This window comes from Miniopterus schreibersii, assembly GCF_964146895.1.
Source record: "Miniopterus schreibersii genome assembly, chromosome: 10".
Taxonomy (NCBI): Eukaryota; Metazoa; Chordata; class Mammalia; order Chiroptera; family Miniopteridae; genus Miniopterus; species Miniopterus schreibersii.
In genome coordinates this window covers 20,535,998-20,552,975 of record NC_138110.1, presented here as the reverse complement: position 1 = coordinate 20,552,975, position 16,978 = coordinate 20,535,998, and the positions used below count along the sequence as shown (strand labels likewise).

Here is a 16,978-nt window from a genome sequence, read left to right as displayed (position 1 = left end):
ATCCTGGAGGTTCCCACAGACCCCAGAGAACTCTTAATGATTTCCTGGCCTTCTCTATTCAGTCTCTTTCCTTTGTTTGTGGCGCAGTAGCTGTTCAGCCTTTAGTTGTCTCTCAGGAGGAAATGCTCTATATATAGTTGTATATTTTAGTGTGTCCTCTACGCTGCCACCATCTTGAACCTCCTTACGTGTCACTTTATCAAGAAGGGCAATCTTTCCTGTTTCATTGGTCAGAATTGAGTTGTATGCCCATGCCATAGCTGCAAAAGTAGCTGGGAAAACAGGTATCTGGCTTTTTCAGCTTCTGTCTGAGAAAGTGGGCTCTGCCAAGTATAGAAGCTGGAAAAGACTATTGTGTAGGTGACCATCAGTGTCAGCCAGAAAGGCCTTTATGAGCAATTACACAGTAGGGTTTCATACAACCTGCTTCCTTTTGTGTTGCATATTGACATCTCTAAATTGCTATGATGTATTTGGACTTTGATATTTAGCTCATGATTGAGAATACGAAGCTCTGGCCTTTTGGTAAAACCTGTCGAGTTCTGGTTTAGCAGTGTCTTCTCACTGGATGCATAGTACTGTTTGTGCTTTTGCTCAGATTTGTTACTGAATTCAGTGTAAATATTTATTAAAAATGAATGTAAAATAGAAAAATTAGAAATGCTGCTAGGTGGGTATAGTGCCTGGTCCACAGGGAGATGCTGAATAATATTTGTATCATTGAATTATAGCTACTTATAATAAAATCGAAGCCAAAAAGGAAGTCATTAGGTGAGCCAAAATCAACACATTTTTTTTCTCAAGCTGACACTCAGTGAACTTAAGCTAGTCAACTGTGTATTTTGTAATGAAGCATATGTTCTCCAATTTTTATTTTCATGTAAAGTAAATTATGCCTAAATGTGAGATACAATAATGGAGGGATTAAACATCTGTTTTTTTCTTCCCCCAAGTTGGATTCACTTTCTAATCTTGACCACTGGGCAACAGTAAGCACAACAGCCTCCTAGTGATAACTACAGTTACAGCCAAGACAATGTGGTCTGTTCCCACTGCTATGAGCAGTCCAAGTTTAGTTAACTTTAGTTAACCAGAAATCTCTGTAAATATATAGAGATGGTGCTACTATGGTGAGCTGTTGTTGTCATTGTTACTGTTTTTCTTTATTTTTTATTAGAAACTCTTATTTTTTTAAAAATTTAATAACAGCTTGCATTCAGTATTATTTTTTGTTAGTTTCAGGTGTAAAGTCATATACTTTACAAAGTGGTCTCCCTGGTATTTCAAGTATCCACCTAGCACCACTGTACATAGTTATCACAGTATTATCTACAGCATTCCCTATGCTGTACTATACATCCCATGACTATTTTGTGACTACCAATTTGTACTTCTAATAAACATCTTTAAAAGTTCTTGTTTTTTTGCCCTGGCTGGTGTGGCTCAGCGGCTAGAATGTTGGCCCTTGCACGAAAGGGTTGAGGGTTTGATTCCCAGTCAAGAGCATGTACCTGGTGGCAGGTGTGATCTTTAGCCCCAGTCAGGATGCATGTGGGAAGCACACAATCTGTGTCTCTCTCACATCTATGTTTCCCTCCCTCCCTCCCTCCCTCCCTCCCTCCCTCCCTCCCTCCCTCCCTCCCTCCCTCCCTCCCTCCCTCCCTCCCTCTCTGAAAATCAGTGGAAAAAATATCCTCAAGCGAGGATTAACAACAACAAAAGTTCTGGTTTTTTAAAGTTTGTAATAATCCAAATGCAGAGAAAATTCTCAGTCTATAGAACTGTTGATATGGGATGTAGCTTCCTATAATAAGAGAAGGCATGTTTTGTGTTTTTTTGTGTGTTTTTTAAAAAAATATAATCTTTATTGATTTCAGAGAAAGGAAAGGAGAAGGAGAGAGATAGAAGCATCAATGATGAGAGAGTCATTGATTGCCCGCCTCCTACACGCCCCCAACTGGGGATCAAGCCCACAACCCGGGCATGTGCCCTGACCAGAAATCGAACCCCGATCGCCTGGATCCTAAGTTGACGCTCAACCGCTAAGCCACACCCGGCCGGGCGAAGGCGTGTTTTATTCAATTTGCCCTCTACATATTTTTTGAGTTACCATCATTAAGTGTCACCATTTCCCACTCAGTACCCTGCAAATCACTAGCAGCAAGTCCTTCCAAATTTACTAAGTTTTCTGTAATTAGAAATGTCACTAAAGTGGATGAGTCTTGAAACCATTGGGTAAAAGACTTACATATACGAAGACATGTAAGGATATTTACATAGTCTCAAAGAAAGTATCATGAAGAGGGAAAAGTATCTTTACAATAGAAATCTTATGGGTATTACCTAAACCAAATGATCCAGCGCCAACATCACCAATTATGGGACAAATGACATCATGCGCCCCCTTGATGCACTGAGAAGGACACAACCTTACCTATGTAGTATTTCTCCAAAAAATGTCTGTCTTAAATCTAATCATTACAAAACAATTGACAAATGCAAACTGAGGGACATTCTGCAAAGCAGCTGACCTGAACTTTTCCAGAAATGTCAATGTTCTGAAAAACAATATAGGCTGGGAGTGGTACAGATTAAAGGAGACTAGAGACATGACAGTTATTTGTAGTGTAGGATCTTTAATTGGAACCTGTATTTAAAAAATAACTCTAAAGAACAGAATTGGGATAATTGGGGCAACTTTAATATAAATTCTATGAGATAGTAGTATTGACATTACTTTTCCTGATTATGTTAATTATATTGTAGTTATAAGGGAGATTGTCACTTGTTCTTAGGAGGCAGACACTGAAATGTTTAGAGCTGAAAAGTCTGATGTCTGCAACTAATTCTCAAATGTCTCAGAAAAGAAATGCATACAAATAAACTGGCAGAGAAAGAGAGGAAGCAAGTATGGCAAAATAAGACCAATTAGGGAACCTAAAAGAAGAGCATGTGGTTGTGCCTTGTTCTATTTTTACAACTTTTCTGTAGAGTTTTAGCTTTTCAGGATAAAAATTGGTAGAAAAAGTGTCTTTCAAGTAGGCAACAAAATTACCTGAAATAAATTATTTTCTAAAATATATAGTCCTTTTCATATTTAACCATATATAACCAGGTATATCTTATACAACACTAAATATATATCAAAATTACTTACTTTATAATTTTTTTGGACTAGATGTAGACCCTCTCATGATATCTAAAGTTGTTCTATTCCTAGGCATTTAGCTTTGAGTATATGTAGAAATGCCTTGTTATCATTTCTTTTTGCACTTATTTTTTTGGGGGAGAGAGAGTAGTAGCATTAGCATAAGACTGGAAATCAGTGACACTATTGTAAATCTGTAAATTCTAGTATTAAGATTTCATAAATATGTAGGTTTAGCCTTTTCCCCCACATTTTTTGGATAATTTTCCTATGCTTAAACTTCCCATAACACTCAAAATTGATGGTAGGTTAAGCAGCAGTGGCTTTAAAAGTTTCAGGAATTGAAACAGGAATGGTGGTAAAGTAGGTAGGAGTGCTAGGACAATTTTTTAAAATGAGTATATGAATTTGAATGAATGAGACAGAAGAATTTGCTGATCTTGAGAACTTTGGAAAGTTATGTATGTGCTCACTGTTAATCTGACCACTTCGGTGGTAACTTCAAGTTTTGTTAATTAAAAGGCAATTATTAGGTTAGGTATGGTTTTGTCTTTACAACAAATTCCTACTCTTTAGAAAGTTCAAGTTGCCAAACAAGCACATCAGAAATGAAATGTAAACAGAAAGTAATACACTGATTTGCTGAACTTCCTCATTTTAAATTTATCTTAAGTCTTGGTGTATTTCCAATAGCCTTAAGACATTATCACAAACTTAGATGAAGGATATATATTTGTGTTTGTCTCCTTTCTGTCTGAAAGTTATTTGTGGTGTCTATGTCCTTACCAAGCTCAGAGGGAGTGAGTCCTAGTGAGTCCATGCCCAGGCCCTTTAAGGGGAACACCTGGGACTCCAGCAGTTTGTCCACCCCGGCCTCAATCACCGCTGGTTTGCACAGCCAGAAGTTATGGGGGCTTCTCTTCCTGGCACTGGAACCCTGAGCAGGGGGGCCTGGTGTGGGGCTGGGACCCCTCGCTCCTCAGGGCAGACTTCTGAGGCTGAGATACCCCTTCCGGTGTTTAACCACCACACTTGGGTGTGGGACCAGCCTGTTCATTGTCTTTGCCCCTCCTACCAGTGTCAAGGTGGCTTCTTCTTTATATTCTTAGTTGTAGGACTTCTGTCTAGCTAGATTTCAGGTGGTTCTGAATGATGGTTGCTCTCTAGATTAGTTGTAATTTTGATGTGGTTGTGAGAGGGTATGAGTACTGTGTTTACCTACACCACCATCTTGACTGGAAGCTCCTGGTGAGGTCTTGAAGAAGCCTAGACCTCTCTAGATATGAGGCAAAGGCTTTCCTGAAGAGAGCTATCTTCCACCAGCCACCGTGAAAAGAGGTGAGTCCATCTTTAGGTTGGTAGTTAGATTAGAGGTAACTTTTCGCTGACCAATATGTCATGAACATTTTTTTCTGTATCATGAAATATTTCACTAGTGGTTCCTAATGGTAGGTGTTTAAGGGCACTGTCTCTAGAAATGTCTTATTGTATACATTTGGGCAGGGCTGGTTATGTACATTTTAAATAAGATTTCCAGGTGATTTGAGAATAAACAGCTTACCTGTTTCCATATAGGCGTTCAGATTCTAGGCGCTCTCTTTTGTTCCATTGGTTATTTTTTCTTTCTCTGTGCTAATTCCATCCATCTTAATTACTAAAGTTTTAGATACCTGTTAGGGAAAGTTTTCCCTCTTCTTCAGGAGGGTCTTCCTTATCCTTGGGCCATTGCTCTTTGATGTAAATTTTAGAATTATCTTGCCAGCTTTCACCAAAAAACTGGTAAGATTTTGAGTTTTAATCTATAGATCGACTTTGGGACAGTTGACATTTTATCCCTGAAATATGTCTCCAGTATTGTTTGTCAGTGGTTTTCATTTATATTTTATAAATTCTTCTATACAGATCTTATATTTTCCCACTGATTTTTAATGCCATCTTTACCATGAGCAAAGTTTTACATATGACTTGAATTTTCCTACACCATACTGCCTTGTTTGAATTCTTTAGAAATTAATGTCTCAGTAAGTCTTGTCATTTTATAGGGAAAATGTCCCCCACCCCAACTTTTGCAGGCTGTCATTCACCAGCCTCTGGTTTAAACGGTCATGATGCATGTGTGAATATAGGCCCCAGAATGATGTTTCTCAAGAAAGCATTAAAAAAACCCTTTTCAGCCAATGTGTAGCTACAGTTTTAAATTTCATTTACATCTATCACAGCACTTTATTCAAAAGTATTTATTTCCACAAATTTTTTATCCATAGCTGAATATTACAGTGACTAGTACAAGCATTTTTCCATAAACAAAGGTGTAGTTTACAGATTTGTTCAAAATGGAAAAATATTTTTTATTAGTATTTCTCCTGCAATGTTAGATTCACCCCTGAATATGTGAACCCTGTCAGACAGGCAGTCCTTCATCTAAACATCACCTGGTAGCAAAGTGTTGTATCCAGATCTGGATTATTCTGATACAGTATCACTTAAGAAAGTAGCTGAATTCATTTCTGATTGATCCCCTTGATCAGAATTAGAAATTTGTTTTTTAGGAAAAACAGTCTTTAGTATCTAATGACCTTATAATGAGAGAAAATTGTCTTATGTCTTGTTGTCATTGGCATCAACCTCTGTTTTTCTAATTACCCCCTAACTCTAATTATGGCACACGTGTGTAGAAAAAGTAAATATGGCTATTTGGCTCATGCAGCAAATTAACTTGAGAAACTGCAGAGAAATATTCTATGAGGAAAAACACAGGGTCCCTCCCATGCTGTCACATTTTAATAACTGTTCAATCATACAGGCATTAAAAAAGGGCTTGGATTTAGGACACCCTTGCTGCCTTAGAATTAGGTCAACTGTATGAAAACAATAGATTTACTGTATGCCAAAGAAATTGATTCTAATTTATTTGTTACTATAATCTAAATGCATTATTGAATGCTCTAAGTAAATATTTGATGAATTGATGGTAGCACTGTTATTTTTCTGTTTTCCAAGTTCCTAGTTTTGTCTTTTGTTTACAAAAGCCTTAAAATTTAGTATAGGAAAATCGAGAAGAAACTCCTATTGACATGCTCAATGAAAAGGGGGAAAAGTCTTTTCCTTTGGGTCTAATCTGCTTGCCAAGCCCATAAATGTAACCCGGGTCTGATGGCCCAGGGAGAATGCATGCCAGGAATATGCCTGTCAGCTTCAATTATTACGTACATAACACACATTGCAATAGTAAACAGGTAGGTCCCACATAATACTTAAAACACAAATTGTTTATATGTCCTTGATTCTTAAGTAATCTTTAAAATGCTTCTGTTTCAAAGACAAAACTCCACCATGATGTTATTTATGTCGAGCATTAAAATTCTTCCCACAGCAACACTGATTTCAGAGAACTAAGTGTTAAGTCGGTTATCTTAGTAACTGCTAAAGGCACATAGTGAAAGTGTCAACGGAATTATAAATATTAAAAAATAGATAGATCTCTAGAGCAGAGTTCAAACCTTTATGTTGAACTAAGTTATTTAAATTAAAAATTGATTTCATGAAGTTGGAAAAAGTTTGAGTTGAACTGACTTTAAAAAATGCAAAATATAAATGCTAACAAAAGATTATTAAAGTTTCCCTAAAGATGCTTCTTTCAGTCTCTAAGTGTTATGTTAAGTAGGACAGATCTAAACCTTAAGTAACCAATTACTATGTTTCTTGTTAGTGGTCTATAAAAGACTATTTGTTTTTAAGTATATATAAATTAAGTATAGTTCCAGTGAAATACCTTTATATTTTGGAAGAAAAGAACTAAATTTGCAATTTCTTAGGACTATAAGTTTCCCACTTGTAATTGCCAAGCTTTTATTCAGTGAGTCCTTGGGACCTGGTGATTAACCAGTGACAGCAGAGAGGTAGTGACCCAAAGAGATGGAGAGAAGGAGGGTATCAGACAGGATGCAAGGACAGTAAACTGTCACACATATGGAGTCACTGCTTTCCAACTCCTTAACACTGACAAGGCATTTTTGGTTATCTTGAAGATTAAGGACAGTATATGAGAGACTGTTTTAAACTACAGCAGTGCAATAAAAAGTAATTATACTTAATAAACAATTTTAAAAAGAGGGAGCCAAGGACCCAATTGTTTTGACTGGCCTTCCAAACATGTGCAGTGTATGGGTTGAAGGGTGTGTGTCATGGATGTCAGATTATGTCACTGTAACTGGGAAAGAAGGCACAGCTCTGTATAGACACCCAAGAGCAGCCAGGATGTTTCAGGTGGAGGTGGAGGGATAATGCCAATGACAGATTTGGACACGGTGGTCAGCAGTCTTCTCCCAGGTGCTGTCTTGTTCTGCCTGGTGGGCAAGGAGAATGATCCAGGAAGCTGAGCCGTAAGGGCATAGTACACAGATTGTTTAGGGCTTGGTGTGTGTTTCCAAGAGCCTTTCAAGTTGAGCAGCTACATAAGAGAAGGTGTGTGGGTGGGGGGGATGTGTGGCAGGGTGTTCTGTGTGTATTTCATGGAGAAATCTTGATATAGAGGCTCTAAGATTTGCAAACACCATCGGTTCTTGTCATGGAAACAGGATACTGTTATCTACCAGAAGTATGGAAAAAATAGTAAAGCAAGGGTGTAAAGAATATGTAGGGTTTTCTAACTGAATGCCTGCTTTTGAAGATATGAAGAAAAATTTGTGAAAGCAGCAAACAGAAAAAATCTGTTGTAATATTATCACCAAATACTTTTAATCTTTATTTCAAAGCAGAGATATTTACGATTTTTATGTGATAAATTTGAAAAATGTTGAAAATAACATGAAGAAAGGACATAAGTTTTTCTTTCTTTTAAAAGCGCACACACACACACCACACCACAAAATCTTCTGGATAGTAACTTAATCCCTGAAACTGTCTTTTAGAAGGGTTTGTTTCTGGAATAACCAGTGCATTATGTGATATTCTTACTGGAGGTTTAATGGCATTAAGGGATTAAAGGCTTTTGTACTGATTTACTTAGTTCTTAATCTGTGAATAAAACAAGTCGTTACTCTTCTCTAACTTTTAGCTTATATAGATTTTTTGTTGACTCAGTAAGTGCATGGACTAGCATTGGAAATGTCTTGCTCACATTTTTAGTTTGGGACAGCCACCTTTTTAGCATAACTTCCATCAACTCAAGGCTGCACAAAAGTGAGCACATAAGAACTGTGTCATTAATTTTGCTTCAGAAACCAAAACTCAAAATTGGTCTGGAGGTCAATTACACCATTGTCTCTGCATCACCAGGCATTAAAAAATATCTTTGGGGAACTTCTCAGAAGGCCCAGGCTTGTATTCTTCTCTCAAAACACTTCCTCACAAACTCATTCATACCTATAGTTTGTCGACCTGGGAAAATGTCACACTGTATGATAGTGTTATGGTTTTTAGTACCATTATTTAAGGGTCTCTGAAGGCAATTTATGTGACTTACACATATTTTTAATATTTTATTTTGGACATTCTCCAGTTATATGCAACGATCAAAACTAGTCAGTTTCCATTTTCTAGCTTGGCACCTTTTATATGGCCATGAGGACTACTTGGTGATGTAGATTATAATATGTACTTGTTTATACTAAAATCATACTTTAAAAAAACCTTCCATATTTCAAGTGTTTTTATTCTGAGCAGTAGGTACAAAAAATAATGACAGATATGTTCTTATTCTGTATAGTTCAGCACTCTTCACATCCTCTCTCTGATTTGATCCACTTTTACAGATTGAACAGATCCTTAGAACACTTTACTGTATACTACTTTCTTGTTCTCACTGGCAATCGAGCCAAAGTTGGAAATGTGCATTTTCAGACTTCATTGAGAAACTCCAGATTGAGACACGCTGGGATGTGGATTGAGTCCATAGTCAGAGCAGATGGATTAAATGGGAACAAAACAGGAAACATGTGCTTGTAGTCTAACAGCAGTTGCTGAGGGTCATTTCGCTCTTGTAGTTGTGCCTGTGGGGAAGGACAAGACCATGTAAAATACTTACTACACCTACAGATAGCCAGTTTAGGTAAATCTAGAAAAGTAAATTGGCACATATCATGGAAAGAGTTATGTTAATTCAGGATTTCAGGAGAATGTGGTCTTCCCTGTCCCTGAGGTATTTAGCAGGGAGAAAAGCCCTGAGTTAGGCTTCTTGGAGATCAGATGACTAACTCGCTCCTAATTTTAGTGTTCTTTTAAAATTTTTCTGTCTAAGGGAGAATAGAAAAATACATTTCAGGTGCAAATAATGTGGTGAGGCAGTGTGTTGAAGTGGTTAAGGCTATGGCACTGAAGGCATAGAGCCTGAGCTCTAAATCCTAGCATCACTCCGGGCAAGTTCCTGAACTTTTCTATTCCTCAGTTTCCTCATCTGTAAAATGGAATGTAGAGAGTTGATATCACATAAAATGACAAAATAGGCACCACTAGAGGTCAGTCCGTCCACTGAGGCAACCATTGAGTTGGAAAAAGCAACTGGTATCAACTATCTCGGAGCTCTGGAACTGCCAGACCAACCAAAGTGCACAACCCAAATTGTCAGAGGACAAGGCCCAACTGCCAGCCCTGGCACCAGCCCACTGCTCCAGGAGTGTGGGTCGCTTTCCTCACAGCTTCAGTGGGCTGAAGAATGGGTAGCTGGTTCACACACTCTGCTCTCTTACAAAAGATAGAGCCTCTCCCTTCATCAAGCATTCTCCTGGTTTGTTGTATGTGTCCCGTCACGTTTCAGAGCTCAATAAGATTAAGAGCTGATTTTCATCAGAAACCATGGAAACCAGAAGGCAGTGGGATGACATTTAAAGTCCTGAAAGAAAAACCTGGCAAAACTATCCTTCAAGGATGAAGGAGATATTATTTCCAGTTAAAGAAAAACAGAGGGAGTTGGTTACCAGTAGGCCTGCCCTACCAGAGATACTAAAGAACGTCCTTCAGGCTGAAATGAAAGGATGGTAGAGAGGAATCCAAAGCCATTAAAGGTAGCTGCATAGGAAAAACTAAAAGCTAGCATCATACTTTTGGTTTGTAACTCCTCTTTTTCTCCTATACAATTTATACAAATGTAGAAAACAATAACTTTGAATCTCCATTAATGGCCACACCCGTACAACAGCTGTGACCTGTGAAAATACACAGGCAGAGGGATGGAGATGTATAGCAGAGTATTCTTAGTCTATTGAAACGAAGTTGGTATTATTTAAACTATGTTGTTAAAAGTTTAAGATGTTAATTGTGATCACCAAGGTAACCACTAAGACAATAACTAAAAGATATATAGAACAGTAAAATAGGGAATCAAAATGGTATTCTGCAAAAAATAACGCAAGGCAGTAATGGAAGAATTGAACACAAGACATAGAAAACAAGTAGCTAAAGTAAATCCTCCTTTAAATGTAAATTTAAAGTCAATTAAAACAGATTGGATTAAAAAACGTGATCCACCCAGCCAGGCATGGCTCAGCAGTTGAGCGCTGACCTATGATCCAGGAGATCGCAGTTCGATTCCAGGTCAGGGCACATGCCTGGGTTGCGGGCTCGATCCCCAGTCAGGGGTGCACAGGAAGCAGCCGATCAATGACTCATCATTGATGTTTCTCTCTCTCTCTCCCTCTCCCTTCCTCTCTGAAATCAATAAAGATATATTTAAAAAATAAAACAAAACAAAAAGCAAAAAACCTGATCCATCTATATGCTACCCACAAGAGACTCACTTTAGAGACACAAAAAGGATGAAAAAGATACTCAAAGTAACCAAAAAAGGGATGTATTACTCTCATACAAAGTACATTTTAAGTAAAAAAAAAAAAAAAAGTTACAAAAGATGGAGGACATTATATGTTGAGTAAAGGTTCAATCCATCAAGAACATATAACGATATAAATATATATGCACCTAGCAACAGAATTCAAAATATATGAAGCAAAATTGATGGGAGAAATAGTTCTTTAATAATAGTTGGACACTTCAATACCCCATTTTCAATAATGGATAGAACAGCAAGATGGAAGGTCAATAGCAAACAGAGGCATGAACAACACTATAAACCAATTAGACCTAAACATATACAAATGACCAAGCTAGAGTTACTCCCAGAATGTAAGGCAGGTCTGACGTAACACAAGAACAAGATTCTCTTGTATGTATATCCCCCATGCATTGCTGTGGGAATGTAAAGTGGTGACAACTGCTACGGTGATTCCTCAAACATTTAAACAGAATTACAGTTGTACCCCGTTATCCACAGTTTTGCTTTCAGTGGTTTCAGTTATCCATGGTCATCTGGGGTCCAAAAATTAAATTGCTAATTCTCAATTGAAAAACACCAGTATGTTTATTAGCATCTTGAAAGATGGGCCAAAATTTTAAAGTAATTTTAACAGTTTGAAACACATAGTTTGAAATAATAGGAAAAGAAGTTTAAAAGAGGCAAAGACACTTAGGGATACATAAGCAACCAGCTTTAGTAATTTAAGATACCAAATGATGGCCCTGACACGACTCTGCCAGAATGGTCTCCCTAGGCTCACTGCTAGCTCACACTCGGCTCGCTGTGAGCTTTATTGCATTTGTTATTACAAACCTCTCACACAGCATATGAGAATGCACATAAAATGTGAAACGGCAGGAAGCTCTTAAATTTTTTTCATATGACAGTCCTTTTATTTCTCTACATCAATCAGATTTATCTGAAGGCTCTACTATTGAAGGGCTTGAAGAAATTGTAAAGGATTTAGAGGACGGTATAAAAATGGGACAAAAGTTAACAAACGTATGTACGTTATTACAATTCAGCAGCAAAAGGTGTATATACATTTAATTATTTAAAATTCACCAAGTACCTATAGTCATTTCACAGGAACCCTCTTGTGAATCCTTTGAGTTTAACAACCCCTCAAATTAACATTTTTAAAGGTCAGTATATCCTGCCTATACTGCCCAAGCAAATGGTTTGCTTTAATGACAACTTTTATAGGATAAATACAAGGTATGTACAAATATAGAAGGATGGCATGGGTGGTTCCACCATTTCCTCTGAGCACTGTCTAGGGAGCAATAAAACATAAAACTAGAGCTGGAAAAACAAAAGTTTTTTTAATCCTTCCCTGAGGATATGTTTTTATTGATGAGAGAGAGAGAAACGTCAATCAGTTGCCTCCTGCACTCACTGGGACAGGGAATTGAACCCACAACCTTTTGGTGTATGGGACGATGCTCTAAACTAACTGAGCCACCCGGTCAGGGCACAAAATTTTCTTTTAAAGACTTGCCAAATACTGAAATTGACTGCCGAGGAAGACTTAGAATCTGATTGTGTATATATTCAGAGAATGCCCGACCAACCTCCAATTTCCTCTCTCCCCTGTCCTGAATTGAAACCTCAAGTCTGACTTGGCATATATTCTTTCACCTTTGGTCTGGATTCTGTTCCAGTAAACAGTGTCTCTGTCGATTTAGAAGCAGCTACATTAAAAACAGTTAATACTTTCTAAACTTGCACTTTGGTTTGTGTAAAGTATAAAAATCAGTACTGGGTCAGATAAAAAAAAAAATCAAATATTTCAGTGGCGGCTTTTCTGTCATCCAACTCCTCCTCGCCTTTCAGCAGCTGACTGTACACGTGTCCTAGTAACTGGACTTTCCATCAGTGCCCCCTGCCTGCTGAGACAGCCACGTTGGTGAGCCTCTGCCCGCCTCCCTCTGTGACCTGGATCTCTAATAACCCATTGCCTGTTCCCCACTGCACTTAAGAGAACCACCTTTGGTCTGAATTGGCGTTCCTCCCTTGACCTTCATTCTTTCCCCCATTTCTCTTTGTCCTTGTTGTGAACTGCTGTCAATCCACTGGCTGAGGAGGAGTTTCCCACATATGGCGGAGAAATGTTCACTGTAGTAATCTCGATGTGATTCACCCTTCAGATGCTGTCAGCTACAGTCACACTAAAGGGTCGGCACTCAGCCTGGGGCTGACATGCTGCTTGCTTTGTTAATTTCCTTTGGTGCTATAGTTCTGTAACATGCTAGTGGCAAATGAAATAATACTTTCGACTACGAATTTATAAAGTTGATTTTAAAGCTCACCTGGATTGTTCGTATAAAGCTCACTGTTACACGTTCTTCAAACTCATTCAAGGGAGTATAAAGGTTTAAAATCTTGACAATCTGTTAGAATAAAAAAAAAAAGTTTAGCACAGAGCTAAATGAGCATAAGAACACTTGAGGATTGGACTCTTGTGTCAATGTCACAGTCTTTAAAATTCTATTTAGACAGCACCCACAACACAGAGCTAGACTGAAATGTAGGAGTCTGTGTTTAGTAAACGAGTTCATAAGCCTTGCCTGGTAGATGAGCCTTCTCACCACATTCCTGTCTCCCACCCCACCCCATCCCTCCCCCTGTGCTCCATGGCTTATAAAATAAGGATTTTAGGAAACCTGAAATCTAGTAATTTAAAGGTTTCTTCAAAAGAGTACCTGTTTAACCACACCTCCCCACCTCCTACCACCCCCCAAAATCACTTATAAAGGAATAGATTTTTTTTGTTATTTGAATGGAGGATAATTGTCTGCCTGTCAATTGTTTGGTGGAAGTAGCCTGCCCAATTGCAGATCAATGCCAGTTCCATTTTAAATAATTTTAAAAGGGAGAAAAAGTTTGAAAAATTTGAGTACATTTATAGAAGGGAAGCACTTTTCTGAAGAGCTTGGTATTTCATCTTTTAGTAGTTAGTGGAAGAGGTAAAGAAACGATTGACTCTGCAATACTGAGTTTGGACTTTATTGTTCTCTAGGAGCTGCACAGGGAGAAGGTACATGAATTAATTTAGAAAGTCTAATTTCCTTGGTCTCATTTTGACCACCTTGTGGTGGCCCATTTCTAGATAGGCACTCCCATGATGGAGGGCAAGGTAATTCTGTGTGTGGACAGGACTTATTTTTCATATACTAGTAATCTCTCTGCAACCAAGTCCTAGTATAAATACAATTTGGTGGGGGCGGGGGGGGGGGCGGGGGGAGGAACACTTAAACAACTCTGGGTTCTTAATGATTTTATTTAAAACTATATAAATGGATTCTAAGTGAAGACATGACCTTAATGAAATTATAATTGTAAAGAAAGCTGTTTAATGCTTGGCCAGGCATGGCTCAGCGGTTGAGCATTGACCTAGATATCCAGGAGATAGTGGTTCAATTCTTGCTTAGGGCACAAGCCCTGGTTGTGGGCTTGATCCCCAGTGGGGGGGTGGGTGCAGAAGGCAGACGATCAATGACTCTCTCATCACTGATGTTTCTATCTCTCTCTCCCTCGGCTTTTAAAAATATATAATGCCAAATGCCTGATGCTGTCAACTTCTGAAAAAAATTTAAATTTCTAGGTGAGAAACATCCCAGATTCATTGTTTAAAAAATGCTTGTACTTAAGGTTGATGTTTTGTGGGTTTAGTACCTTATCTAAGTGAGCAAGAAACAGCAGAAAGTTAGTGGAAAACAGTGGCATCTCATTTCATAGACCAAAGTAGTGTTTGACTCATTTTGGAACATTCCATCAGCTGCAACTTCAGAATTGTATCCTTAGGGAAAAGGCTGGAAGTGCAATACTAAAAATAACAAAACCCACTGGCAAGAACAGACTTGGACTGAAGCTGGACTTGCTCTGAGTGCCTTGCTCATGGGGTATGTGGTGACTGTACCTGCTGGGTGCTGAGGGAGGTGCACAGGGAGCAGATGGCCTCGGCGTCCTCAGTGGTTTTCTTCTTTAACTGCAGGAGTTGGGCTGCCTGGATCAGAGGTTCCATGGTTTGAACTGCTCCACTCTGGTGAAGGTTTCTTCCTCGAAGCCACTCCTCAAGTTGACTTATATTGTACCTTAGAAGTAAACGTGAGCTGTGTTAGGCCGGTCCTCCTAATTCACTGGGATGAGCACACCTGTTGTGTTTAATTTGCAGCCTCGCTGCCACTACTGTTCTTATTCTCACTTATCCCACATGGGCCACAGCTTGAGAAGTGCCTGGCACTAAGTAACTTTTGTTGAATGACTAGGTGCCTAAAATCAAAAGAAAGTACCTGAAGGGTCTGTATAAGTTAATGAGGAAAAGAGGAATTAAATAGATTGAATTAAAACAACTAATATTTAAGATTCACGAACATACAGGGTGGGGTGAAAAGTTTTACAGTTGTGAGTATATGAAACAGTTTATTCTTGTATTATTATCTATTAATTATTGTATTTGCCATACAAGCAACTGTAAACCTACTTTTGCCCCATGCTGTGTTTATATTTCTATGTGCACCTTCCTGGCACTTAACTCATTGATTTTTCTCTCTGACCTACCCACATTGTAATAAGTTTTTATGTCAGAGTATGTAAATATCTTTAAGCTTTGAACTAATTTGTTTACCAAGTCACCATCTCAGTGTTTGATGAATTTCATCCACATATAAGGTGATGGGTTTGAGCTGCACACTGAGTGTGACAAGGACTATCATGTCAGATTTGCATTTCACTTTCAGAAGCACATGTCTCATGCTCTGACTCTGGCTGGGGTGCACCCCCTCCACCCGTGGCTGAGGCGACTCCACCCGTGGCTGAGGCGACGCCTCCTACCTGAGCTGCATGCCTGTGCTCCAGGAGCAGACGTCCTTCCGCAGGAGCAGGTTGTTGAGCGTCACCGCAGTGATCATGTAGAAGAGCTGTTTGAACACCTGCTGGATGATCTCGGGGTCCAGACCCTGGTCGCACAGGACTGTGTGAAAGGAATTCATCTGGCGGATGATGGCTTCCAGGCAGTATGAGTTGTCCCCATCTGCCATGCTGGAGGAGCGCTTCCGGTAGCCCGTCGGCTTCACACCAGATAGACCCTGAATGCTCTCATTTTCCAACATGGCTGAGACTGGAAGGAAAGCACTGTTATAGAAGCTGGCATGTCCCCAAAGGCCCGCCATCAGAGGTACACAGTGTCGACATGTTCACAACTTACAGCATTCAGCACAGAAATTCCTAATGTGTTGATCTCTATATGGAAGAAGGTAGCTGTTGACCAAATTTTCACTTAAATTTATTGGGGATGGACAAAGAAAATGGGCACGTAGCAACTCGATTCTGTGCTGAGTCCCCAGTTTGAGAATTGGGAAATGGGGGTGTTGTCCTGGCCCTGCCACTAGAGATCATCCTACCGGTGTTTGAACAGCTCTTCCACGTGAGCCACTGACTGTGCAAATATTAGGTTATGTTAGGTCTGTTATATTTATTGTGCAACACTTGACTACATGTCAGGTACTTCAGGTTCAGTATTTTTTAATCTTCTAACTTATTTGCTGATGAGGAAACTGAGGCATACAGAGGCTAAATAATTTGTCCAAGGTCACATTGCTATGAGGTGGCAGGGCCAGGATTTGTCCAACTCCAGAACTGGTACTATTAGCTGTCACATTTTTCTGAGTCATGAGGTATCCCAGTTCTCCCTGTGTCTGGTGAGAACAAACTGGTGCTTCAAGGTTTTCAGACAGAATTTAGAATGAACCTTGTCCCAAGGATATACTTCTGGACCGGATGAAGGACTCTGTCCTACTTGGAATTCGCTTCGAAACTATTTATGTTGTAAGAACCTGGGGAAAGCATTACATGTAGGTCCACGGAATCATTTCCACCCCAGCCTGTATGGAACAGCGAGTGTCATTCTTCTTTTACCTTAAAAAAGAACTGCTGCCCGGCCAGTGTGGCTCTGCTGTTCAGTGTCAACTCATGAACTAAGAGGTCACATTTGATTCCCCGTCAGGGCACATGCCTGGCTTGTGGGCTCGATCCCCAGA

At 39.1% G+C, this 16,978-nt stretch overlaps 1 protein-coding gene and 1 long non-coding RNA gene across 5 annotated transcripts in view; one reads left to right on the top strand and one right to left on the bottom strand.

Moving 5' to 3' along the window:
- Positions 1 to 16,978, top strand: part of LOC308562958 — a 53,404-nt gene that overhangs the window by 9,601 nt on the left and 26,825 nt on the right. The gene's annotated exons all lie outside the window — the stretch shown is intronic.
- Positions 5,377 to 16,978, bottom strand: part of MYO5B (myosin VB) — a 286,130-nt gene continuing 274,528 nt past the window's right edge. For 2 of the 3 annotated variants that reach the window (XM_081149483.1, XM_081149482.1), the window contains exons 36-39: positions 15,774 to 16,059; positions 14,860 to 15,034; positions 13,250 to 13,330; positions 5,377 to 9,138 (exon numbers count right to left, since the gene is read on the bottom strand). In XM_081149483.1, the coding sequence (XP_081005609.1) occupies positions 8,986 to 9,138; positions 13,250 to 13,330; positions 14,860 to 15,034; positions 15,774 to 16,059 (695 nt within the window). In that variant the 3' untranslated portion in view covers positions 5,377 to 8,985. The remainder of the gene's footprint in view (positions 9,139 to 13,249; positions 13,331 to 14,859; positions 15,035 to 15,773; positions 16,060 to 16,978) is intronic. The other variant, XM_081149484.1, reaches the window with a different exon arrangement.